This window comes from Bos mutus, chromosome 28 (assembly GCF_027580195.1).
Source record: "Bos mutus isolate GX-2022 chromosome 28, NWIPB_WYAK_1.1, whole genome shotgun sequence".
Classification (NCBI taxonomy): domain Eukaryota; kingdom Metazoa; phylum Chordata; class Mammalia; order Artiodactyla; family Bovidae; genus Bos; species Bos mutus.
Window position 1 is genome coordinate 38607842 of NC_091644.1, and position 27320 is coordinate 38635161.

Genomic DNA, 27320 nt, shown 5'->3' on the forward strand with positions numbered 1-27320 from the left:
CTTATTGGTCAGATAACACCAGTCCTAGTTATTTCCTTTACCTCTTGAGCAATGAAATATTTCTAAAGAAGGTCAAAGATTTATCAGAGGACCAAAGTCTAGCTTAACGAGGCATCCAAAGATGGTCAAGAATATCCCACTGCTCTTGTATTTCCGCTGGAGTTGGCTGGCATTGTCACCTCTAAAAAGCTGGATTCATCTCTGGCCTCCCTCTGCTGGGGACCATGGCCCAGCTGCTCTGCTCTCTGCCTCTGCTTCCTTCTGTCTCAGCCAAATGCTCTCCTCTTTTCTACCAACCGCCACATACTGCATCTCTTTTTTGTTAAGAATTCAATCTATTTCTTTTTCTTCTATTTGGAATAATAATTTTAAAAATTATGTTCAAAAGCATACCTCCCAGAATATTAGTACATGTGTTACATTCAGTAGAAAAAGGGCTGTGGTGGGAGACAGCCCATATTACATGTCACCTGTAAAGTTCCAGTGTGTGTTAACACTTCAAGACCAAGAATTACTGGCCTTAAACACCATGCATTTCACCAATGGATCTGCCCACAGAAGCCTAATGAACACTCTGCACCGCTCACATTCGGGGAACACATTCTGGGGGACACAGACCCAAGACAATAAGCACCCAGATCTGCCCGAGTTCCTCTGTGGGGACACCTATGATATCCATTATCTTCCTGGGCGGAAGTGTCAACATCACCTATGGACTGGGATGTGGGATAATGGAGCACTGATTCTTTTTTTTTTTTTCTAGCCTCCCAAACTGTGAGAAATACATTTCTATTGTGTAGGCCACCTGGTCTGGGGTGTTTTTGTATGGCAGTCCCGGTAAGCTAATGCAGGTTTCTTCCATAAGGTCTTGTTTTTCAGCTGAAGTTCGTTGTGATTGTTCTCCCTCTCAGCTCAGTTTTTTATACCATTCATTTAAAAATTAATCCTGAAAAGTTAAAGTTATTTTATTTAACTCATCATGATTTATGTTTTCTCTCCAATTCTTCATTCAGTCATTAATCAAGCCTTTGCTGAACACTTCTCTGTCTTGTTCTAAAGCATGTAGATCGCCATGTACTCTGGCTCAGCCACAAGTCCATCACAAAATCAAATAAAGCCTAGGTCATTGTCAGGCTTGGAAAATACAACGGCCTTCTTTTTTTCAAGTCATCATTTTTCTGATTATCATGGTAATTAGAATTATTAATGAATTTGGAAAATAGAAAAATATAAAATAAGTCACTCATAAATTTCACTACTTGGAGAAAACTATTGTTAGGATTGAAGAATTTTCTTCAAATTTTAAAAATAGAAAAAAATACTTTCTTGTGCTGTGAAATAGCTTTGTAAAGCAATTTCTGTAATAATAATCTTAATAATAATAATGTATGGAGAGCACTGATTCTTGAATCTTTTTTCCTATCTAGCATTCCCCTGAGTGATCTTTTTTTTTTAATTAGGAGAAAGTATTTCTATGCTAAATACCCTCAAGCCAAAAACTAACTAGCCAACCAATCAACTGCCCAATTGCCCAATCAATTAGCCAGCCAATCAACTAACTATCAAACAACGAAGTTTAAAACCATTGTTATGAGACTTCCTAGGTGGTCTAGTGGTTAGGACTCTATGATTCCGCTGCAGGGGGCTCGGGTTCGATTCCTGGTCAAGGAACCAAGATCCTGCATGCCTCATAGTGTGGCCAGAAAAAAAAGATGTGCTAAAGCTTAAATGGAAATAAATATTACTATTGAAAAAGAACTGTTATATTTCTTTCCCCCTTCCCCTGCCCCATCCTTCTTTCTTCTTTTCCCAGCACTCAACACCTACTACACCCATGCCCCTAACTGCTTACTGCCTGCGCTTCATCCCATCTGGTTCCACACCTTGGTTTCCAGCCCCGTGAACTCCCAAGTCTTGGACTCAGCCGTGGTTTTCCCTCTTTCGAGACTACCGCATCCTGCCGTGTCTGTCGTCTCCCCTGCGCCCCCCTGGCCCCTGGGACAGCACGTGGTCTGGCCTTATCCCTCACCTGTACCACCTGACTTGAACACACCTGGCAGCCAAGAGAGACTCCCAGCTCTCAGTCCACAGAGCCACAAGGACACTCTGCTCTGCCATCCCAGAGGCTTCTGGGAGTAATTTCCTATTCATGCTTTAATCCAGCACAAGGCTGTTTTGATCTTCCGTGCGGTTTTTTGTTAATGCCAGGTCCAGTGCATCAAAGGACGTGACTTGAGTTATAAATTCCTGTGCTGTCAGGGACCTGTAATACTGCAATCCTTACATCATTTGCATAAAAATAATTCACATCTTTAGAAAGGGAAAAATCAGTACAGAAAAAGACATCAAGGTGATACCCAGATCGTAAACACACAATGTGTTTGTTCTTGTAACTGAGCAGTTTTGGAGTAGTTTGGCACTCTCTGAATCAGTTATTATCACATTTGTTAGCCCTCTCTACCCAGGTTGATATTGTTTTCTGCTTTACTGATAAAGGCTTTGATTCTCAAAGAAGGAAGATGGCAGAGGCAGTGGCAGATGTCTGGGGTGAAGCTGGAGCAGAATCTGACCTGGAGACCCCACAGATGCCCAGATGGGTTGGACGGCTGGTCAGGTCATGTCCACCGGCATCAGGAGGGCATTGGGGCTCTGATGTCTCTCCAAGTCAGGGGAAAGAAGTGCCTTGAGGCTCCGCTGCTTCCCTGATGGAATCCTCCTCCAGAACCAGGTTCTCCGCCTCCCCCGCAAGGCTCCTGCCTGCCTTTGGTAGCCCAGACACAGCTCTTTCTGACAGAGGGGTGTCCACCAGCCTCCTCCATGCACACACTGGCTTCAGATGTTGTGTATTCTTCAAAGGTGGTGGCAACAAAACCTCCCATTCTAGGCACTCCTCCTCCAGGGACCTCACCATCCTCCAGTTGAGAGGTGGGGTCTATGTTCCCTTTGAAACTGCATGGGGATTCCCCTGGTGGTCCAGCGCTTAAGAATCCACCTGCCAATGCAGGGGACGTGAGTTCGCTCTCTGGTTCGGGAAGATCCCACATGCCGCAGAGCAACTAAGCCCCTGCACCACAAGTACTGAGCCCATGTACCCTAGAGCTTGTGCTCGGCAACAAGAGAAGCCACTGCAAGGAGAAGCATAGAGGGTAGCCCCTACTCGCCGCAACTAGAAAAAGCCCACACGCAGCAACAAAACCTCGTGCAACCAAAAACATAAGCAATAAAAAGAAATTGGGTGGGCTTGTGACAGAAGAAAAAGGCAGTGAAAACATCCCAGGTGGCTTCCGAGACCAGGTCCTAAAAGGAACGAGGCCCCGTTCCCCTGGGACACTGCGCATTGGGGCTCCTAGCCATCGTGGCAGCAGTCTGACTCCCCTGGGCCACCATGCTGTAAGGAAGCCCAGGCTGCCCGCAGAGGCCAGGCAGGTGTAGGTGCGCAGGTCGACAGCCGCAGTGGAGGTAACAGGTGACAGCCAGCCTCAACCACCACACACCGGGAGACCCCCAGAGGACTGCAGCCCCAGCTGCCGAGTTACCCACCCAGCAGATCTTCCCAGCGGACGCTTCTGACATCACAGAGCGGGGAAAACCCACACCTGGTGCTCAGTTGGAATTCCTCACCCACAGACCATAACAGAAGGCATGCTTCTCCTTCAAACACCAGGAAGTTTGGGGTAGCTTGTTAAACAGCGATGGTAGCTGAATCAGATAAAAAATCTCAACTCTCACAGCAGGTTAGAATGTCTGCCGGACATTTAAGACCCTGAATGCACAAATCTTCTGAACGCCTCCATTCTGGGGTGTGAGGAGAAGGTAGTTTTCAAAGAATGTGAAATCCTAACCAAAATGCCACACTGAACTTTCATGAGGATGGGTTTTTTATCCGGCTTTAATCAGACAAAGGGCATCCCCTGAACTGAAGTGTGCTAATTTCAGACCTAATTTCCAAAACATATCTGATAATCAAGCCCTCCTTTTTCTGAAACTGTTTCATCATTAAAGAGCTCTTTCAGAATGGGGTCAGTTAGTTGTTCTGGCTGGAGGGGGCATGGCTTGTTGTAAGGACAGAGGATCTCTCCCATCTCTCTCAGAGCCGCCCTCCCCGCCCCTGTGGGCAAGTGCCTTCTGAGAGCTGGTCTCAGCATCAGTGCACATGCCAATTACAAGCTGACACTGTCCACTGGTAACCCCTTCCTCCTCCTGCCCTCTCTCCTACCAGCATGCAGTGTGTGCTCTGTGCCAGGGGCTGAGTTAGGTGCTGGGGATCTGCAGGTGACACCCCCTTCTTGTGTTTAAAGGCTGCCATTTTCTGTCCAGAGAGGCTTTTACCATTTTTATTATACAGTAAATTCCCTACGGACAAACCTTCAAGTTGCACACTTTCAAAGACAGGAACATGTGTTCCCAAGTCCAATCAGATAAGTGAGTTCACGTGTCTGGCATACATTGTCACATGCATGCATCCTCTATACGTGGTTGTGCTTTTGTGTGCTTTACTGCACATAGAGAGTAAAGTAGTACAGTATCTTTATTTCAAGTCCAAGATGTGTGGAAGCAAGCCTAAAAGCAGCAGTGACGTAGCTGGCAGTACTAAGAAGTGCCAGCTACTGTATTGCACTATGTACTTTTCAAGGTACTGTACCATAAGATTAAAACTGTTTACTTTTTGTGTTTGCTTTCTATGTACTATTTGTGTGAAAAGTATTATATACCTATTATAGTATAATGGCAGAAAGTGAAGAGGAACTCAAAAGCCTCTTGATGAAAGTGAAAGAAGAGAGTGAAAAAGTTGGCTTAAAGCTCAACATTCAGAAACCAAAGATCATGGCATCTGGCCCCATCACTTCATGGCAAATAGATGGGGAAACAGTGGAAACAGTGTCAGACTTTATTTTTTGGGGCTCCAAATCACTGAAGATGGTGACTGCAGCCATGAAATTAAAAGACGCTTACTCCTTGGAAGGAAAGTTATGACCAACCTAGATAGCATATTCAAAAGCAGAGACATTACTTTGCCAACAAAGGTCCATCTAGTCAAGGCTATGGTTTTTCCAGTGGTCATGCATGGATGTGAGAGTTGGACTGTGAAGACGGGTGAGTGCCGAAGAATTGATGCTTTTGAACTGTGGTGTTGGCGAAGACTCTTGAGAGTCCCTTGGACTTCAAGGAGATCCAACCAGTCCATTCTAAAGGAGATCAGTCCTGGGTGTTCATTGCAAGGACTGATGCTAAAACTGAAACTCCAATAACTTTGGCCACCTTATGTGAAGAACTGACTCATTGGAAAAGACTCTGATGCTGGGAGGGATTGGGGGCAGGAGGAGAAGGGGACGACAGAGGATGAGATGGCTGGATGGCATCACTGACTCGATGGACATGAGTTTGGGTGAACTCCAGGAGTTGGTGATGGACAGGGAGGCCTGGAGGGCTGCAATTCATGGGGTCACAAAGAGTCGGACATGACTGAGTGAATGAACTGAACTGAACTGAACTGTACAGTCGATTGTGTTAGTTGGGTGCCTAGGCTAACATTGTGGGAATTACAAACAAATTGGACTTGTGAATGCGTTCTCAGAATGGAAATTCTTCATATGTAGGGGACTTGGTGTATTCAGAATAAAAATACAACTCCATGAAGCTTTTGGGTAGTGAGGATGCTGAAATGCATGTGGTGGATGACACAGGTTTTCAGACAGACTTCAGCTCCATCTGGGGTAGAAACATGGGGACTGTACTAATGAGCATATCAGCGGCTGTGTCAGCCCCACTGATTCAGTGGCTGAGCACAAGACAAGTTCAGTTCTGATGCATGGTGTTGGAAGACAGGTGGAATTTTACCACTTGGTGATTTTCCTATTTGCCTTGCCAAAAATGTATGTACACCATGCTGTTTCTGCCCTTGGCATTTCAAAAAGGACCACAGGATACTGGTGCTGTTCCATCCAGGCTAAACAAGATGCAGGCTGATTTTGATCACTGCCATTGGCGGCGTGGAGATCCCTCGTGGTTTTGCATGATCCACTTTCACCAAGTGGTGGATTTGCAAGTAGTGGTGAGGATGAAAAGTAGTGGGTTCAAGAACGAACTCAGGAAGAAAAAAGAAGACAGTGAGTAGAGTCAGCTCTTCTTAGGTAGTCTTTTGTTTTGTTTTAACCTCAGTTACTGAAAAACTTGTCACATTTGGGAACCAGAGTCTCTTCCATCTTTGAGAATGGGAATCCTGTGCAGGCAGTCAGTGGGGCAGGGAAGAAGAAGGTGGGAAATGTTTGCTCGCCCTTGAGTTACCTTTGTTGACCACTTTGGGGGAAGTCCTTTGGCCCAATGTAGATGCAGAGGGAGGCTGGGAGATATAGTTCCTAGCCAGACACTTCTCCTGGCAACAATACCACAATGTAGTAGGAAGAGCAGGGACCTCATGATAGATGTCACCATCTCTGCTGCAGGATGATCCCAAAGTTCTTCAGGGTGCCAGTGACTATGAATTGCCAGGGACTTGGTTCCCCTGGAGAGCTGGGGGCTTGGCCAGGAAGCTTACAAGGCTCCGTCCCTCCTCTCCAAGGAAGATCTACAAAGCCTCACAAGTCCCTCAAAAGGATCCTGTAAAACACATGTATGCACACGCCCCTCAGTCTGCCTTGTCAGTTCCATCTGCTCTCTATTCCATCTCCTTCTCCAGGTGAAGGAGAAAACACCTTCACCAAGAAACAAGGGTTCTCTCCAAGCTGGGCTTAAACACACCAACTTTCACCTAACTTTCATAAAATCAAACCCTTGAAAGATAACCAACAAAACAGTGACAAGACCCAATCCTCCTCCCTCAACACTAATCCATAACAAAATACTTACAAGCTGGTCTCCATCCTCTGGATGGAGCATCTAAAGTTCATCACTGAAAAAATTCACTTGCATTTCCACACCCCTCCCTCGACCTAGAGAAATGCACAACAAAATATTCCATAGAATGGTCCTCATGAGATATTCCTGCAATGAGGGAGCTTTGGTTTCCAGTGCTTTTAATTTCATTTATGCTATAAATTAATTACGTATGTATGGTGAAGAGTAACTCATTCAATGTAAGTGTCATAAAGTCAGGCACTTAGAAAAGAAAAGCATGAAAGGGTCCTGATGTGCTCTGAAATGTTACAGTAAGTACATAAATCATTTTGTTTTCTAAAACAGTTGAGGAGGTAAATGTAATGACTATAATTCTATTTTAAAAGGTCCAGGAAGCACGAGAATAGAATTTGTACAAACATCCAAAAAAGGCAGTTAGATTTGTCATCTTTTGTGACAAACTCAACTAAATGGTATGAAGTGTGGCCACTAAAGCAATGTGTACTTTCAATGACAAAGACCTTGGCAGGGCCAGGTTCAAGGGCTCTGAGGTACAGGAGACCCACCAACCGCTGGAGTCTCTCTTGGAACAAAGGGGTCCACACTGGGAAGTGCACCTGAAGTTTCTCAGGGACCCTCAGCTGGGGACTCACCCCCCTCCCCTCCCAGCCCTGCCATGCAGCCAAGCACCACAGGCCCAGACAGACCCGGGTGGTGAGTGGAGGGGAACATTGGCCCACGGGGGCCTGATCTGCTCTGGTTCATACTTGAAGTAGACAAAACGTGTTTGGGGCCTTTCCCTGGTGCTGAGCGCTGAAGAACTAATGCTTTTGAACTGTGGCATTGGAGAAGACTCTTGAGAGTTCCTTGGACTGCAAGGAGATCCAACCAGTCCATTCTGAAGGAGATCAGCCCTGGGATTTCTTTGGAAGGAAGGATGCTAAAGCTGAAACTCCAGTACTTTGGCCACCTCATGCGAAGAGTTGACTCATTGGAAAAGACTCTGATGCTGGGAGGGATTGGGGGCAGGAGGAGGAGGGGATGGCAGAGGATGAGATGGCTGGATGGCATCACTGACTCGATGGACGTGAGTCTGGGTGAACTCCGGGAGTTGGTGATGGACAGGGAGGCCTGGCGTGCTGGAGTCCACGGGGTCGCAAAGAGCTGGACACGACTGAGCAACTGAACTGAACAGAACTGGTGGTCCAGTGGTTAGGACTCTGCATTTTCACTGCCAAAGGCCCAGGTTCAATCCCTGGTCAGGGAACTAAGATTCCCACAAGCCTCCTGGCATGGCCAAAAATAAGTGTTTTAGTGAAGTGGGGAGGCTGACTCTCTGAAATGCTCAGCATAGACCCTGGCTATATAAGAGAATATGGTTTGATTTTGCTTTAAAAATTAGGCATACAAAAACAAAACAAAACAAAAATTAAAATATAAAAATTAGGCATAATACAAAGAGGAAGGGGTTGAGGGAGGGATGGAGTGGGAGACTTAGGTTAGCAAATGTAAGCTATTATATTTAAGATGCATAAACAACACGGTCCTACTGTACAGCACAGGGGACTGTATTCAATATCCTGTGATAAACAATAATGGAAACGAATATAAAAATAACGGAAATAAAGTTTAGAACCACAAAAAAATCAGGCACAACAATTTCCAGTGATTGCTTTTCCCATAAGTTCCCAATTCCCTAACTGAGGAGTGAATGTCATATCATGAAATAATATAGGAGATAATGAATGTGCAATGAAAAGTTCTTTGCTCTGGGACTCAGTTAGAAGTGAAATAGCTCAGAGGAGTATGGTACGTGCAGTAAGGCTGTTAGGGTAGAGAATGGAAATTAACAACCACCACCCCGGCAATAATTGTTCTAGTAGTGGGAGGAGCTGTGACCACTGTTAAGTCAGTGCCAATCAACGGTCAAGTTCAAACAAGTACCCTGATCCTACAGCCAGCCTGTGGAAATAGGCATTATTGGCCCATTGTTAAATATCAGGTCACTGAACAGAAATGAAACTTTGGAGTCATGCAGAATTTTTTTAGTCATATGATTTTCATATTACTATTCTCAAAATTTTTTATTGGAGTACAGTGCTTTATAATATTTGGTAGTTTCTTCTGTACAACAATGTGAGTCAGTTATAAGTACACATATAACCCCCCTTTTTAAAGATTTCCTTCCCATTTAAGTCACCACAGACCACTGGGTAGTGGTGATTCATCATGCGGATTTGTAAACAGTGGATTTGGGAACCTGAACAAGTTAGACTTCAATGCCTGGGATTCCTTCCCTCTGCCATGTTCCTCTCTGCATGCTTCGTGCCTGGTGCAAGCATCGCACTAGTAGGTGTGCAAATACTATGTGGGGAAGGAAGTGAGGTGAGGGATATGGAAACCATTACAATGTCTGTGCCCATGGTCAGGGGTGGTCATTCCAATTCAGCTCTGCGTTGTATGCAATCAAGGCTAGGGTGCTGCCCGTGGAAGAAAAATGATGCAACAGGGTTGTGCTTTAGCAATCTGCACAGTACCAGCATTTCCACCCCCTTTTCTGTTTTAGCTTCCAAAAGCCAAAAATAACATCAAGAGTTTGACAGGACACTGCCACCTAGACATACGAATCACCTTGCATTTTTGTCTCAGCCTCAGATCTCTCTAGATGACATGACCATGGCATGGACCACATGAGTTCTCTGCCCTTTTCCTGGAAAACTTGTCTCAAAGCTCGCTTCTGCCAAGAAATGTCTCTTTCCCAACAGGCCAAAATAATAACAAGACATGAAGCTGTCCTCTCTGCCGTGGGCTCCCCACTGGCTACACAACTTATCTGAATCCTCAGGAGGAGAAAGACTCAGTCAGTGTGAGGTCGGAATGTTCTCCATCACCATCACCATCACCACCGTCATCATTAGCATTATTACCATCACCATCATTATCATCCTCATTATCACCATCCTCATCGCCATCATTATTATCACCATCACCTTCATCTCATCACCGTCATCACCACTACCATGACCATCACCATCACCATCATATTATGATCTGCAGAGAGCAGGAGGTGGGATTTGTGTGAGTTTGGAATTTCACATTTGGAGTCAACCAAAGATGGGTCAGAAACCTCTGGACCAGGTGAGGTTTGAGGTTTTATAGACACTAGCATATTTAATTGTGTTCAGTTCAAACACCAGATCTCTGCAGAAACTAGGAGAGCCTGGAATAAGGGAAACGTCAATTGAAACCCTCAGGGGTAGGTATTACGGTTTCCATTTTATAGCTAAGGAGCGAGGCTTAGAGCTTTTGGTTTACTGAATCATTGCAATATAGCCAAATAAAGGCAAAGCTGGGTTTCAAACATCAGCTGACTAACGGCAAGCCACCTTCTTATCATTTTATCCCAGTACTCCAAGACAGGCTGGTAGCGTCCTCTCCGCCTTCCCCCCGCATAATCTATCCTGTCTGGTGCTGCCTCCACATTCCTTCCTATGAGGAAAGAGTATCGATCATTTCTGTCCTGCTAGCATTTCTGGAGAGGTCTGGGATTGAAGCGAACAAAGGTCTCACGCCCCTCCTCTGAGCATCCGTGGCCGCTCTGATTAGTATGGATGATTTGGGTTAAAGAATCGTCAAAGTTCCTTTTTCATCTTCGAGATCTCCATGCAGGCATCTTTTTTCCTAAATGTGGTAAGATGTTAAAATTCTAACGCGCCTGTGAGCCGGCTTTAGTCTTGATTCTTTGATTAGGAAGCACATTGAAAGTAAGAAATGGCTTGACATGAGCTGGTGGGATGGCAGGGGTCTGTGCCTCCTGGTGGCTTCTAGCAGTGTCCCCTCTTCCTACAACCCCACACGCCCGCACATACCTCTCTGCACCTTCCCTCATGCAATGCACAGGAAATTTTTCCCCATCACCTGACCTGTACAATGTTAGCAGTAGTGTTAGTCGCTCAGCCGTGTCCGACTCTTTGCGATCCCACAGACTGTACCCTGCCAGGTTCCTCTGTCTATGGGATTCTCCAGGCAAGAACACTGGAGTGGATTGCCATTCCCTTCTTCAGAGGATATTTCCGACCCAAGGATCAAACCCGGATCGCCTGCACTACAGGCAGATTCTTTACTGCTTGAGCTACAGGGAAGACATACAATGTTAACTGCCCCTCAAGACCCACTGCCTGGAAGATCTCCCTCTGGGACCCGGGGATTCCCTGTTCTCCACCTTTTATGCCTTTAATACCGATCTTGCAAATGTTCACAAGGAAGGACCCTGCTGCTTTGTGCTAACATTGTTACTAAATCTCTTATTGATAAACCCAGCCTGTGGTATCTTGACCCTCAAAGAGCCATAATCACCCAATTATGGCAATTATTTAAGTGGCCAGCATTCTTCAAGTCCACAAATATGAGTACTGGAGTCAACCTTTGGAAAAATTTCAATGAAACTGCCTGAGAAAAACCACACAGCTGCAGCTGAATTAGACACGCTCTGAAATTACAAGGGTAAAGAGCATAACCTCCCGAAAAACAACTGCACTGAAGAGATAAACTCTTGATATCTGTTCAGGGATGAACAGAGACCTCCGGCAACTGGGGGTTGAACAGGGACTGAAGTGCACGAGAACAGAGGAGATCAGAAGCTAATGCAGTGTTTCCTATTTGCCTTAGAGGAAGCTGAAAAGCCACTCTTGGATGGTCTGGAGTCAACTTTGCTTGTGTCTGGCTGTCACTCAACTTCTCTGTGATGAGGCTGGTAGTTGTTGAACCGAGATGTGCAAGTGACACCCGAGGGGAAACAAAGTGAGCTAAACTACAAATACCATGATGACAGGACAGAGCAGCAGGGATCTGGCAGCGGGGACGTGACATAAATGCATGAGGTCAGTGTCACAACCTGCGGGGCACAGGGATGATGCTCTGTGTTTCATTTCTCCAAGGACACATCCCTGAATGTTTCTGATGCTGTCTTAAAACATGCAGAGACTATCTAAGCCTTTATCAGCTGCCCCCATCTCATTCCTGCCTCTGCTGACAGCGGGACCATTATGACATCTTAGATTCAGAGCATTGACTATGGACTGTCCTGTGCCTATACTATAGGTTCTGATGCTCACCTGACTATGTGTGTGTGTCTGTAGGGGGAAGGAGCTTTGCCCCAGCAGCAAACCTGACCAACGTCTCCTGGTATGATGATTATTTTTTTAAATGTTTAATTTTGACTGAAGTATGTGCATGCATGCTGAGCTGCTTCAGTCGTGTCCAACGCTTTGCAATCCTGTGGACTGCAGCCTGCCAGGCTCCTCTGTCCATGGAGTACTCCAGGCAAGAATACTAGAGCGGTTTGCCATGCTCTCCTCCAGGGGCTTTTTGCGACCCAGGAATCAAATGCATGTCTGCTGCAATGCTGGCAGATTCTTTACTACTGAGCCACCAGGGAAGCCCCAACTGAAGTATAGTTGAGTTACAACATCGTGTTAGTTTTAGGTGTACAGCACAGTTATTGAGTTACACACACACACACACACACATATATTTCTTTTTCAGATTCTTTTCCCATATAGCTTATTACCAAATACTAAGTAGAGTTCCCTGTGCTATACAGTAGGTCCTTGTTGGTCATCTATTTTATATATAGTAGTGTATATTTGTTAATGCCAACCTCCTGATTTATTCCTACCCTTTCCCCCTTGAAGATATTTATGCATGAGTAAGTGAGTGAGTCTGAGTGAAGTCGCTCAGTCGTGTCTGACTCTTTGCGACCCCATGGACTATAGCCTATCAGGCTCTTCCGTCCATGGGATTTTCCAGGCAAGAGTGCTGGAGTGGATTGCCATTTCCTTCTCCAGGGGATCTTCCTGACCCAGGAATCAAACCCGCGTCTCCTGCATTGCAGGCAGACGCTTTACTGTCTGAGCCACCATAATTACTATTATTTGCCACCAAGCAGAAGACACAGGCTAAATGAAAAACCACAGCTACCAAATATTGTGCCCATTTTCTCTAAACCAGTCACAAAAAACAAACAACCATCATGACATCAATTGCAAGGGCTCTGGAGGTAGCGTGTTGCTTTTTGGGTGGATAATTCTTAGAAATAAGATGGGAAACTTATTCTTAGAAATAAGATGGGAAATAAGACTGCTTCAAGTTAGGAGGAAGACGGATGGCAAAAGGATGACTGTTGTTACTTCTGTTTAGTTGCTTAGTGTCTGACTCTTGCGACCCAATGTACTGGAGCCCGCCATGCTCTCTGTCCATGGGATTTCCCAGGGAAGAATACTGGAGTGGGTTGCTGAGATCTCCTCCAGGGGATCTTCCCCACCCAGGGATCAAACCCATGTCTCCTGCATTGCAGGTGTAGTCTTTACTGCTGAGCCACCAGGAAAGACCCCAAAAGATGACTGCTTGCAGGATATCCTGCCCTCTCCTCCATCCCTGGCCCAGGAGCTGGTGATCACATGGGACTGTTGGACCCCATAGAGCCTAATCTGGTCAGACTCCCTTGCCACTGGACTCCAACATCCTGGGATGCAAAGATGGCTTCATCTTTGGGGCTTTAGACATCTGAGGGGCAGCAAAATGCTCAGAACCTCCCCTCCCCAGAACCACCCTACACAGCATGGTCAGAATTAATAGTCACAAGTGTACATTACTGTAGGAATGAACAAAGAATGAATGAATCAGTGAGTAACTGGGGCTAACCCAGGCATTTGGGTCTGGATGGGGCAAGGAGATGCTGGTGTAACAAGTGCCTCCAGAAAGATACACAGGTTCCCAGCCTGATGTCAATGCCTCTGCATCCAGCACACCTGCTCCAGCCCTGCCCCATCTTTCTCCAGAGCACTCAGCACCATCTGACCTACTCTATTTTGTCTGTTTCCCAACCAAAAGGTAAGCTCCACAAAGGCGGGCTTTTCATTTGCTTGGGTCACGGCTATTTCCATAGCAGCCAGAACAGTGCCTGACATACAGCAGTCCCTTGGCGGATTTTGTGGCACGAGTGAAGGGCTGTCTCTGTCTTCCTAGAATGGAGGGGCCCCTGTGGCCCTGTTTCCAGAGTGCCCTCACCCCCTGGAGAAGAAATGTTGGTGGCAGCAATGGGTCATGGCATGTTCAGGGCTCAGGGAAGAAAAAGCGAGCAAGGAGGCCCATCAGCTCCCATCAGGTGGGAGGCCCGACTGTGCCAGGAGGGCTGGGCATGCTGGGGCATCGCTAATTAGGGCGACCTTGGCCATGCCTTCATGTTCACCACGGGCCTGAAAAACATACCAGTGTTTCCCGGAAAGAAAATACCCCTCCAATTTCCAGAATGCCCGAGTTAGACAAGAAAATAATCACTGAAATGCTTTTCACCAACGTTAAGAGTTTGCTTTCAGCTGAAGGAAAAGCTGACAATTCACAGCAAGAGACCCGGCCTTCTAGGTCTGCATTACAAACAAAGAAACAAAAACCATAATTCTGAGTCATTCTGCCTCTGATATGAGATGGGCACATGTTCTGTGCCCAGTTATATAATAAGCACCCCGACTCTTACTTTTGAAAGCAGCTCTGATTATATCAGCCCTGGACTCAAAAACTTCCAGAGGCTCCCACTGCCTGGGGAATAAAGCCCCAGTCCCCTGACCCAGCGCCTAAAGGTCTCCCCATGGATAGTGGGACGGTAAGTCCATTAACTGTCTGCTTAGTCCTGTAGTCAACTGAAGCCTGTCCTCACACTCAAGCCCGCAGCCCAGACAGTCTGCCCTGCCTTCTCTTTACATCCCATTCTGTTTTTCATACCAAGTGGGTGTCTCTCCCACTTGGATGTGAGCTCCTAAGTTCAGGAACAACATCTGTGTCACCCACACATGCCCGGATGCCTTGTGGATGAAAAATGTCACCTGCCATATCAGTAAACAAAGGATATTTCAACTGTCAAGCTGTCACATTAGAGACATCCCGACAGTGAGCACTGAGGGGACTCAGGATGGAAACAAACAGGATACCTGTCACCAAGCCCTCAGCCACCCTCAACCCTGCACCCCGAAGGGATTCAGGATGGAAAGCACAGGATACTGGCCCCAGGTAGCTAAGCTGTATCAAAGGAATGATTTCAAAGAGCCCAGACTCTTGCCACACATAGGAAAGGGCTAAATTCCTTAACTCTGAGATATATGGTTTTCTTTAATTAACAGTAATCTTTTAATGGGGCTTTCCAGTGGTAAAGAATCTGTCTGCTAATGCAAGAGATGCAGGTTTAATCCCTGGGTTAGGAAGAACCCTTGGAGTAGGAAATGGCAACCCATTCCAGTATTCTTGCCTGGGAAATCCCATGGTCAGAAGAGCCTGGTGGGCCACAGTCAATAGGGCTGCAAAGAGTAGGACATGACTGAGCAACTAAGCATGAAGGCAATCTTTGGATGTTCTGACTATCTGGTTTTTGTTGCAAAAACTCCTATATATTCTGGCTCCTCTCATACATCTTCAGAGTAATTCTTTAGCACTGAGAGGCTCGATAAAGGACAGATTGTATGGACCTAACAGAAGCAGAAGATATTAAGAAGAGGTGGCAAGAATACACAGAAGAACTGTACACAAAAGATCTTCATGACCCAGATAATCACGATGGTGCGATCACTGACCTAGAGCCAGACATCCTGGAATGTGAAGTCAAGTGGGCCTTAGAAAACATCATTACAAACAAAGTTAGTGGAGGTGATGGAATTCCAGGTGAGCTATTTCAAATCCTGAAGGATGATGCTGTGAAAGTGCTGCACTCAATATACCAGCAAATTTGGAAAACTCAGCAGTGGCCACAGGACTGGAAAAAGTCAGTTTTCATTACAATCCCAAAGAAAGGCAATGCCAAACAATGCTCAAATTACCACACAATTGCACTCATTTCACACACTAGTAAAGTAATGCTCAAAATTCTCCAAGCTAGGCTTCAGCAATATGTGAACCGTGAACTTCCTGATGTTCAAGCTGGATTTAGAAAAGGCAGAGGAACCAGAGACCAAACTGCCAACGTCCGCTGGATCATGGAAAAAGCAAGAGAGTTCCAGAAAAACATCTATTTCTGCTTTACTGACTATGCCAAAGCCTTTGACTGTGTGGATCACAATAAACTGTGGACAATTCTGAAAGAGATGGGAATACCAGACCACCTGACCTGCCTCTTGAGAAATCTGTATGCAGGTCAGGAAGCAACAGTTAGAACTGGACATGGAACAACAGACTGGTTCCAAATAGGAAAAGGAGTACGTCAAGGCTGTATATTGTCACCCTGCTTATTTAACTTATATGCAGAGTACATCATGAGAAATGCTGGGCTGGAAGAAGCACAGGCTGGAATTAAGATTGCCGAGAGAAATATCAATAACCTCAGATATGCAGATGACACCACCCTTATGGCAGAAAGTGAAGAGGAACTAAAGAGCCTCTTGATGAAAGTGAAAGAGAAGAGTGAAAAAGTTGGCTTAAAACTCAACATGCAGAAAACGAAGATCATGGCATCTGGTCCCATCACTTCATGAGAAATAAATGGGGAAACAGTGGAAACAGTGTCAGACTTTATTTTTTTGGGCTCCAAAATCACTGCAGATGGTGACTGCAGCCATGAAATTAAAAGACGCTTACTCCCTAGAAGGAAAGTTATGACCAAGCTAGACAGCATATTGAAAAGCAGAGACATTACTTTGCCAACAAAGGTCCATCTAGTTAAGGCTATGTTTTTTCCAGTGGTCATGTATGGATGTGAGAGTTGGACTGTGAAGAAGGTGTTGGAGAAGACTCTTGAGAGTCCCTTGGACTGCAAAGAGATCCAACCAGTCCATTCTGAAGGAGATCAGCCTTGGGATTTCTTTGGAAGGAATGATGCTAAAGCTGAAACTCCAGTACTTTGGCTACCTCATGCGAAGAGTTGACTCATTGGAAAATACTCTGATGCTGGGAGGGATTGGGGGCAGGAGGAGAAGGGGACGACAGAGGATGAGATGGCTGGATGGCATCACTGACTCGATGGACGTGAGTCTGAGTGAACTCTGGGAGTTGGTGATGGATAGGGAGGCCTGGCGTGCTGCGATTCATGGGGTCGCAAAGAGTCGGACACGACTGAGTGACTGAACTGAACTGAACTGAACTGAGAGGCTGTATCCCAGGCTTAAGTTCTTAGGATGTCTGCTGAATAAAATATAATTCTCAATTCTTATGCTGTGTATTTTTTTCAGTCAAATCCTTGACACACAGACACTGGGCTTGTGCTTGTTCAATGGGCCTGGCCTCCACTTGCCCTCAGTCCTATCCTTGACAGAGGTATAGTGGTACAGTAAGCCCCTACATATGAACACGTTCTGTTATGACAGTGCGTTTCTAAGTCCAGTTGGTTCATAATTCCAACAAAGTTAGCCTAGGCTAACCTAGGCTAACCTAGGTACCCAACTAATACAATCAGCTATGCAGTACTGTACGGTAACAGGTTTATAAGACTCCTCACAGAAGTAATAAATAAACCTCTTTATACCAGGGCTTCCCTGGAGGTTCAGCTGGTAAAGAATCCACCTGCAATACAGGAGACCTGGGTTTGATCCCTGGGTTGAGAAGATCCCCTGGAGAAGGGATAGGCTATACACGCCAGGATTCTTGGGCTTTCCTTGTGGCTCAGCTGGTAAAGAATCAGCCTGCAATGCAGGAGACCTGGGTTCAATCCCTGGGTTGGGAAGATCTCCTGGAGAAGGGAACAGCTACCCACTCCAGTATTCTGTCCTGGAGAATCCCATGGACTGTATAGTCCATGGCCTTGCAAAGAGTTGGATATGACTGACCAAACTTTACTTTCATACAAATAATACAAAAAAACAAACACAGAAAATAAAGAAAACATTTTAAATCTTACAGTACAGTACCTTGAAAAATACAGTAGTATTTTTAATACTTTATTAAAAGTATTAAAGATTTATTAATCTTTAATAAGATTTAAGGAGACTTACTGTATTGCTAAAGATCCAATCTGATGATTTTTCTGCCATTCCCACCCCCTCCCAACATTCACACCATACTCTAAACCTCTCTGCATGCGCTGGAGTCACAGAGTCTGCTCCCACTGCCCTCCCGTCCTCCTGACCTCCCCACTCACCTCCCACACAGGATCAGAGCTTCTCAGGCACCAGGCTCTCCGCCCATACGCACCCAGGATTCAGCACCTACAGGTCCAACTGCTCCTCTTCTAAGAGACTGCTCCTTGGTCATTTCCTCCAAGAAACCCCTCATCTGCCCCAGGACCCAAGTACTTGGGCCTCTCCCCTGGGGCCCCTGCGCATACCCTCATCCTGTTTGTCTATCTGACTCTTCCAGGGATATGAGCTCCTTGAGGACAGGGACCATGGATAATTGTGTCCCTGGGAAGATGTGCAATTACCATTTCCAGAAGGCACAGGCCTCCAGATTGGGATGCCTTGCTCATTAGACTTTGAACATTACAGCTGCGAGACCCCTTGTGGATACCGCGTAAGTCTGTCCAGCCAGGAGCACACACCTGGCCCCTGGGGACCGAAGACAGAGAGGAGGCGCCAAAACTGCGTTCTCCCCTTTCCTGGCTCAGAATGTCTGTGGGCGTTTCTGAAGCAGAATCAACGGGCTAGCTTCCAGAAGGCTGAAACTACGTAAGGCAGAAGGAAACATCGGTCACCACAGCATCGTTCACTTTTCTGGCAGCCCCATGTTAGCAGAAGGTTCTAGCGCTGGCTCATGAAAAGAGGTCACCACTGGGAGAAATTCCTGAAAGACCTTCTAATAAGGCTGTGAGTGCCCCAGATCTGCTCTGGCTGATTCCTGCTTGCCGTGGCGGTCTCTGGGATCAGAGACACCGTCCACCTGTCTCAGGGTCAGAGAAGCTAGAAGGCTGCATGTCATCATCATGCCTGCCCGTGACAGTCTTTCCAAGGTCACGAACCTGACATAGTTTCCCCTCCGTGCCTTCCTCTGCACCAGGCTTCACACGGACTCCTGGGAGCTGAACCCCCTCTCAGGTCCCGCCTGCAATTTCCACAGCACTCACATGCATCCCTCTGGTCAGAACCCTCCCTGAGTACTGAGCACTCCTCAGGGCATCTCTGTGGCTGGCTGTCAGTGAGAAACAGGGAAGGTGATGGTGGGGATGTTGATGATCTGGGGAAAGAAGGAAGTTTTTAGCCGGTTACTGGGGAGACCACAGGCTTGAGGCTGAAAATTCAGGACAGCTGGGTTGGGGAGGTTTTCACACCCACACTCCAATTCTTGACAACAATGCCTGGTATCAGGAAGGCCTGATCACTCTAGAATGCATTGTGCAGCCAGCAGACCTGCAAGCTGATTTCTTTTTATTATTTTGGTTGCATTGTGAGGCATGTGGGATCTTAGTTCCCCACCCAGGGATCAAACCCACACCCACTGCATTGGAAGCAGAGAGTCTTAACCAATGCACCACTAGGGAAGTCCCTGCAAGTTGATTTCTGCGAGGTATAATACCTGCATGACTCTGCAGGGGCGGGCAGTCCTGGTACAAGGCAGGGGTACAAGGCAGCCCGTGCTTACTTTATCAGCTGCCTTGTACCCCAGAGAGGATATCACAACACAGTGACAGTTCCTGGCATTTTTATGGCATTTCACAGCCTTGAGGGCAGGTGTCTAATTTGATCACACAACAATCTTTTGTGCTAAATGGTGCATGTGTCATCACCCTCTGTTTACAAATGAGCATCTGAGGCTCCTGGATCTTAAAAGACTTGCCCAAGGAGCCTCCCCTTCCTCACAAGTGGCAGCAGATCAGGACTCAAACATCCTTGGGGCCCAAAGAGAGTCACCTGCCGATTGATATGGTATGGTGAGTCCTGCTTCCTACATTTCAGCAGATCAGCAGCATTTTAAAACCCGTGTAACTGAGATTCAAGAACTCCAGGGCCTTGACAGTCCAAGGGCATCCTGTGGGCCAGCAGCACCAGCAACTCCTGGAAGCTCATTAAGAAAGCAGAACCTCACGTCCACCCAGACCTACGGAATCATCATCGGCCCATCAACAAGATCCCAGAGACTCAGAATTTGAGCAGCTCAGAGTTTGAGGCAATATGTGATTTCCTCCCTGTGCTTTGGCTGACTTTTCTAGCCTCATGTTGGGGAACTAGCCTCAGTGGGGAGGTTGCGAAGGAAAGAAACTTCTACCTGATTGTTTCCTGAAAACCACTAGAAAAGTTGGCTTATCTGGCCAGCTTCACCTTTTTCCTTCTCTCCCCAGCTTCCTGCTGAACTTTCACCCAGAGATACACGTGCTCAATTGACTCTAGATTTTCCATTCATTTCAATGAAAGTACAAACACGGAAGATGCGATTTCAGTTTGCCTTCATTTCTGGGAACCCTAGTATCTGTTTAAAGAACTCCCAATGTGACAGGGGATTAAGATGTACAAATTACTGATACCAAAGAGGACCCAATGGGGCTCCTGGCACAAAAGCTTTTCTGTATTCCCTGAGAAATGGAGTATTCCCTGTGTAGCAGTAAACAAGGATGGCACAGCCATCAGTGACTCCAGCCCTCCGGGGCTCTCGGGAAGGAGAGGAACACCTGCACCATCTGGCAGCCACCAGGCTGCAGCCCCTCCCTGTGGTGAGCACTGAGGAACTCACGCGTGAAGAAACACAGGATAGGGCCCCAGGGTAGCTGAGATGCATATGAAAGGAATGACTTCAGTGAGCCCAGACGCTTGCATCTTTTCCATAGTAGAAAAGTGCTAAATTCCTTAACTTGGGATATCTGGTTTTCTTAAATTCACAAAAATACTTTTGACGTTCAGACTACTTGCCCTTAGTTGCAAACTTCTATATAACCTGACACTGCCCACGCCCACCTTGCCGCCTCCATCCCACTCCCCCTACCATCCCCTGCCCCGGTTCCCAGGAGCAGGTCTCTCAGGTTACTTGAGATGCTGTCTCCCAGCCCTGAAGTCCTAAAAATCCTCACTGAATAAAACGTAACTCTCAACTTTTAGATTATCACTATTTTTTAAGTCAACACCCCCAGCTTTTGATTCCAGGAAACAGGCTTCATTCAGCCTCCATGACCTTCCCTGAGTTCCAATGAGCAGGTTCAAACAGATGCTAATCAGGGAAGGGAGGGGATTCGGGGATGAGAAAGGAACAGGCAAGAAACAACAGTGTGGCCTTGGGGCAGGGTCCTGGTTCCCCTCCAGGGATGCACAGAAAAGTGTGATTGAGCCATTCTGCAGATACCGAAACCCCCACCAGGTGGGAGAAGGTAACTGCGGGCTGCCCACAAGCATGTAGACCCCGGACCCGTTGGAACAACAGAAGGTTGATGAAGCTGACTCCCACTTTCCTCACCACCAACCCATCAGAAGAATATCCGTGAGCTGCTCACATCCTCTCTGAACCATTAAGATGAAACTCCTCACCCTGCCCCCCAGGTCAGGACACACAGTTCTGAGGGCATTCGCCTGCTGTGGTCCTCTTTGCCAGGCAAAGCAATAAAGCTATTTTTTTCTACTTCACCCAAAACTCTGCCTCGGAGATTTAATTTGGTGTTGGGGTATGGAGGCCTGATTTGGCCTCACTATTAGGTATAAAACAAACTACATGGATATACAGTACAATGTGGGGAAACAGCCAATATTTTATAATAACTATAAATGGCGTATAGCCTCTAAAAGCTGTGAATTACTAGATTGCACACCTAAAACTTATATAATACTGTACATCAACTAAATGTCAATAATTTAAAAAAAAGCCAATAAAAAAAGACCTCCCAGTTTGAGATGTGACATAGTCATGAGTTTCTAGGTAGTCTGTGATGCTAACATTTTCCTCTCCCTTTTCTGAGAAAGAATATTCTTTCACTTCTCCAGTGGTATGCCTAGATTAACTGACATGCCCAATCATTGACTGGTAAAATCAGCAGCTCTGTTTAGACACAAGCAGAACACAATTTATAACCGGAAAGATTTTTTTTTAGTGGTGAGCTCAGCTTTAGTACAGAAATTGGTCAAGGTTTTACCTGGCTTCTCTAATCAAGTTATGGTTTTGCCCCCTCCCCTCCACTGTTCTTCAGCTGACGTAATAATCACTATGATTCTCTTCTGATTTTTCCCAGATATTTTTAACAGGCAGAACATAAGCTGAAATCAAGGTATGACGTCTTTCTATGTTTAATCTGCTTCAGTGATCTTTCGTTTTTTTTCCCCATAGACCTTTTAACCAACTGAGCCTGGTTCCTTCTGTGTTGTTTTCAGCACAATTAATTAATGGTGCTGGGCCTGCACTAAATGGCCAGCGATGCCAGTCTTGTCCCAAGGAGAGCATTATGTTAAAGACACATGCTTAGGGCAGTAGCTGGTGTTGCCTCTCAGGGATGCCCTCTTTGAGTCCACATGTTTGAACAAAGCAGAGAAAAACCATTTCATCTTCCCTCCAGTAATTCTCCATGAAGAAAGGGCATATACACCCACTTTGCGAGAGGCAGTAGCATACTATCCTACTCTGTTTAAAGAAAGGCAAACTCCTAATTACAAACTGAATACACTCAGGGCTACTTTACTATTAATGCATTATTTACTGAATGTTTGCTTTTCTCTGTGACTAAAAGCAGGCCATTATTTCTCTCTTGACTTTGGGACAATCTGGGGCTCTGTTAAAGTTTCTAAACCAATCTGTTTCAGTCTGCTTTTAGCTGCTGTTCAGAAGAGGTACATTAAGTGCCTCTCGAGAGATATCTGGCTGGGCCATGAAGCCACTGATTTAAGTCAACACTGACAATGCCCCAGGCCTGGGCTCCGGTTCTGGGTTCCAGGCTGTCACATGCCTCTCTCCAGAACTCGCTCCCAGTCCTTTCCACTAAGGGGTGCTGGTCATTGAAAGCTCACCAGTGCTCCTTCCTCTAGAATGAGTGCTCTGACTTACCACTTGGCCTTTTAAAGGAGCCAGTCCAAATTATCTCTGAACACTCAAAACCTTTGGCGCCTGACACCTCCAAGTTGAATTTGACATTGACAAAATGGTAGAATCTCAGAAAAAAATTCTGATCAGCGTGTAACCTTCGTTCCTAAAACCTCTTTACTCCCTGGACTCAACGATGTTTTCTGGCTACCTTGCAACTTCTAAAGGCAACTTTTCAACCAGGGCTGAAGTTTGAACCAGATGATAAATGGGACACGGTGACTGTACAGGGGGTTTGGTAGGGTGGAAGTAAGGGGGTGGGGTGGAAAGAAGGCAGTGGTGAAGGAGTGAACAACCCTCAACTTCCAAATTTTTATCCATTTCTGAGGCTGATGAAAGAGAAATTCCCCGGGCCCACCTGGTCACCTTGACCAGTATTCTTTCCTTTTTTTTTTTTTTCCTGAGTAGATGTGATTTGGGCCAATAGTAAGGTCCTTGACATAGTCACAGAGGACCTCAGCTTTGGGTGACCATGAGATCTAGGGATGGGCATAGATGATAACCCAGGGCCAACACTAAGCATCTGACTCTGGAGGAGGTTGGGGCACCCTGCTGTACATGGTGGCAGAGGGCTGGCATCTGGACTTCTGACCTCTTTCAAAGGGAGGTCATTTCAATGAGAAAATACGCATGCATAAATACAGTCAACAAAGTTCAGACCATGCTTTGACTTTGATGGCAACACTGCCAGATATTCAGACACCTGCCTCCAACCACATAATCAAAAGAGGAAATGGCTTGTGCCTAGGGGAAATGAGTAATCAAGTCTTTGCCATGAGCACCCGCAGGGTTGAGAAGGTAAGTTACAGGGAGTAGCCATGTCACCTGGCTCCATGGACCTATCCTCAGCCCAGTCTGAGGAGGATAACAGAGCCATACAGTTTTCCCGTTTCTACCCTTTCTGGGGACTTACCACAGCCCATCTCTGGAAGCTGCTGCCTTCTCCAGCCTACTAGAAAGGAATTCCTGGGGTGAAAGGCTAGAGGCGGAGGAAGGGTGTTCACCACTTCTGAAGGGAATGAATTCTGATCCTGGAACCTCACTAAGACAACGAGAGACACGGTGACTTCCTACTGTGTCTGCTGGCCCATCTCATCACCCACCCAGCAGCATCAGCGTTCCGGAGAGCAGCCCCATGCTGAGCCTGCATCCCAGCGGAGGTGCCTACCTGTATCTCTGCTTCACTGACTGCTTCTCCGCTGACTTGCAGATGTGCCCCGCATAGTACAAGGGGAAGAATAAAAAGTTCCAGTTGGTGGCAAACCACGTCAGGGTGAAGGGAGCATCGAACTTCCTGAAGGTCAGCTTGGCGAGCTGCGTGGCGCCCGCCCAGGAGGCGCACACGCACAGCACCACCGCCACACCCCAGAAGATCTTCTTGAGCTGCGCGCGGGAGCATCTCCAGCAGTGGCGGCTCGGTCTCCCACCGGCCTCGGTCCCCGCCGGCGCCTGGGCCTCCGCCGGGCCCGGGGAGTCCCGGGGGCGCTCCTCCCCTGGCGGCAGAGAAGGGAGAAGTTAACTGGGGCCTCCACACCTTCACGCGGCCTCCACAGCTTCACGTGGCCAGGCTGAAGGGGGTGGGGGTGGGAGGGATGCCAAGAGGGTAACCGACTCCCCCACTGCGATTGTTATTGCCACCCTGGGGAGGAGAGTTGGGGGGGATGGGGGGAATGGGGGCCTGGGGACAGCTTCCTGAAACAAAACTTGAAGACATCGTCTCTGGTTTTCTTATCCTCTAGAATTGTTGTTGATTGCCAAGTCGTGTCCTACTCTTCCTCTAGAATCCTCTAGAAACTTGAACCTGAAAAGATGGGGCTGGCAGCATCAGCACCACCCCCAGCTTGTTGGCAATGCGAAATCTCAGGAATCCTGGCATCAGAATCTGTATTTCAGCAGGTGATCTCTGTGCACACCTGGAGAAGCGGAAACATTTCTCCAGAACGCAGAGTGGCTGAAATATTTTTCCAAATATTTCACTAATATTTCAGCTCACAGGGACTGATGTGCGACTCTGGCACTGGGCAGTGCTAGGGGCTGGGGATTCCCTCCTGAGGAGGTCATAGGCCTTGACCTCTAGAAGCTCCTGTTACGGTGACAGAAGCTCCTCCTTGCCTGGCACTTAAGGGCATGGATGCGGAGAGTCTCATCTTCTTTTGCATGTAGAGCAAAAACAGATCGTCCTGGAACTTCCCTGGTGATCCAGTGGCTAAGACTCTGCCCTTCCAATGTAGGGGGTGTGGCTTTGATCCCCGGTGAGGAACTAAGATCCCACATGACTGTGGGGTGTGGCAAAAAAAAAAAAGAAATATATATCTGTCACTCATTGGAAAAGACCCTGATGCTAGGGAAGACTGAGGGCAAGAGAAGGGGACGGCAGAGGATGAGATGGTTGGATGGCATCACTGACTCAATGGACATGAGTTTGAGCAAACTCTGGGAGATGATGAAGGACAGGGAAGCCTGGTGTGCTACAGTCCATGGGGTCGCAAAGAGATACCACAGGAGGGACTGAACAACAACACTCTTACTCCTCTATTTGCTCTTACGGACTCCTAGCTGATGGCCGTCAGTCCCACTGTGAAGTGTTACTTAAAAACCACAGCCTCTGGCAGCTGGTGCTCTGAAAGCTCTCCGACGATCTGCTGGAGGACCGTGTGACTTCTGGAAGCCAGGCTGCAGCTCAGAGCGTGGCTGTGCAGCAGTGAGAAAGTGGAAAAGGCATTCTCTCCCACTGTTTGGTTTCCATTCATGATTGTGTGCAGGTCAGTCAGCTGGAAATTTAAACAGAACTGTAACTTGTGTAAAGTGTGACCATGGATGGGGGCGAATTTCCAAGAGATGGCCTACTTGCCTTTTATATGACCAGCCAGGCACTCAGCCGAAAGAGGGCAGACCCCACAGTGGTCCAGGAGATGGGTACAGAGTATATTGGGGTCAAATGATACTCTATGGAAGTTGTTTAAACTTAATTGCAATTTCAATAGCTCTAATACTATGAAACCAAGTTTTGTATATTACACTGTCTGAAATATAATAATTCTTTTAAAAATATTTATTGACTTATTTGGCCATGCCAGATCCTAGTTGTGGCACTCAAGATCTTGGTAACTTTAAGCACAGCATGTGAGATCTCTAGTTGCAGCAGCAAGGATCGAACCCAGGTCCCTGAATTGGGAGTGTGATGTCTTAGCCACTGGACCAAGGGAAAGTCCCAGAAATATAATAATTCTATGAGGCAAAATCCTGATTCAAGGTAGCCTATTATATGTTGTTATTATTTAGTTGCTAAGTCACGTCTGACTCTTTGCGACCCCCATGGACTGTAGCCTGCCAGGCTCCTCTGTCCATGGGATTTCCCAGGCAAGAATACTGGAGTGGGCTGCCACTTCCTTCTCCAGGGGATCTTCCTGACCCAGGGATAGAACCCTAGTCTCCTTTATTGGCAGGCAGATTCCTTACCACTGAGTCACCTGGGAAACTCCAGCCTATTATATAGGTGTTAGCTAATCCTAGCATTAATTGCCAAGTCTGGGTGTATCTCTCTTTTGTGTTTTTTGGCCACACCATACAGCCTGTGGGATCTTAATTTCCTGGCCAGGGATCAAATCCAGGCCCTCAGCAGTGAAAGCACAGAGTCCCAATCACTGGATTGCCACGGAAGTCCTCGGTTATATCGCTTTTAGCCAAGGGTAATCCAAAGACTTTGTAGCTTGAAAGGAGAGATAATTTCCTTTACTGACCCCAAATTCTTGACACCATCTAGTAAACATATTGTGCTTCTGTACCTGCTTTATTAATATTTATTCTCCCTCCTCCTCTTCCTTTTCATGTGTGTATACATCTGAGTCAGAAAGAACTTGGAAAACCATATGCTGACCACCTCTGAGCTTCCAACAAGTTGTGTGTTTCTGGCATGGGCTGCAGAGAGGGGAGAAGCAGAGGGGGCAAAAGCAAGGAAGATCCCTCTCCTTCTGCCTAATACCCTTCCACCAGGACATCGTGTCTTTGTTCCCAGTGAATCCCCACAACTTCCATTTTCAGATAGAAACACACATGTTTCAGTGTATACACTAACTCCCTGACATTTGGGGTGAGCCTCGGCAACCCGTCACTGCTGAGTGTTCAAGCAGTGTTAGGGCTGGGAGATTCCTTGACCACCAGCATCAACTATCAGAAACTCATACCAAGAAGACAATTATGGAGATGAAAAGAAAAAAGTCCACATAGAAAGGAAATGCAGTTTCACAGTATTAACTGGCCATTTAAGAATAGAACCTAGAGGAGGCTGAAAAAAAATTCAGGCTCCTAACATGTTTTCTCATCCAGTTTTGCATTATGGCCAATTAAGTTTGAAAACTTAAAGAATGAAGTGATGGCTGATGCTACGCGGTGTTACAATGAAGGAAAGATCACCAAATCATGTAATATTGTACTGTTAGGACTTCCCTGGTGGTCCAGTGGTTAAGATTCTGCCTTCCAGTGGAGAGGATGCAGGTTCAATCCCCGGATGGGAAAGATTCCACAGGCCG

The 27320-nt window shown here is 46.6% G+C and overlaps 1 protein-coding gene across 2 annotated transcripts in view; it reads right to left on the minus strand.

Moving 5' to 3' along the window:
- Nucleotides 1–27320, minus strand: part of SLC35F3 (solute carrier family 35 member F3) — a 434234-nt gene that overhangs the window by 100434 nt on the left and 306480 nt on the right. For both annotated transcript variants that reach the window (XM_070364741.1, XM_070364742.1), the window contains one exon: nucleotides 23960–24284. In XM_070364741.1, the coding sequence (XP_070220842.1) occupies nucleotides 23960–24284 (325 nt within the window). The remainder of the gene's footprint in view (nucleotides 1–23959; nucleotides 24285–27320) is intronic.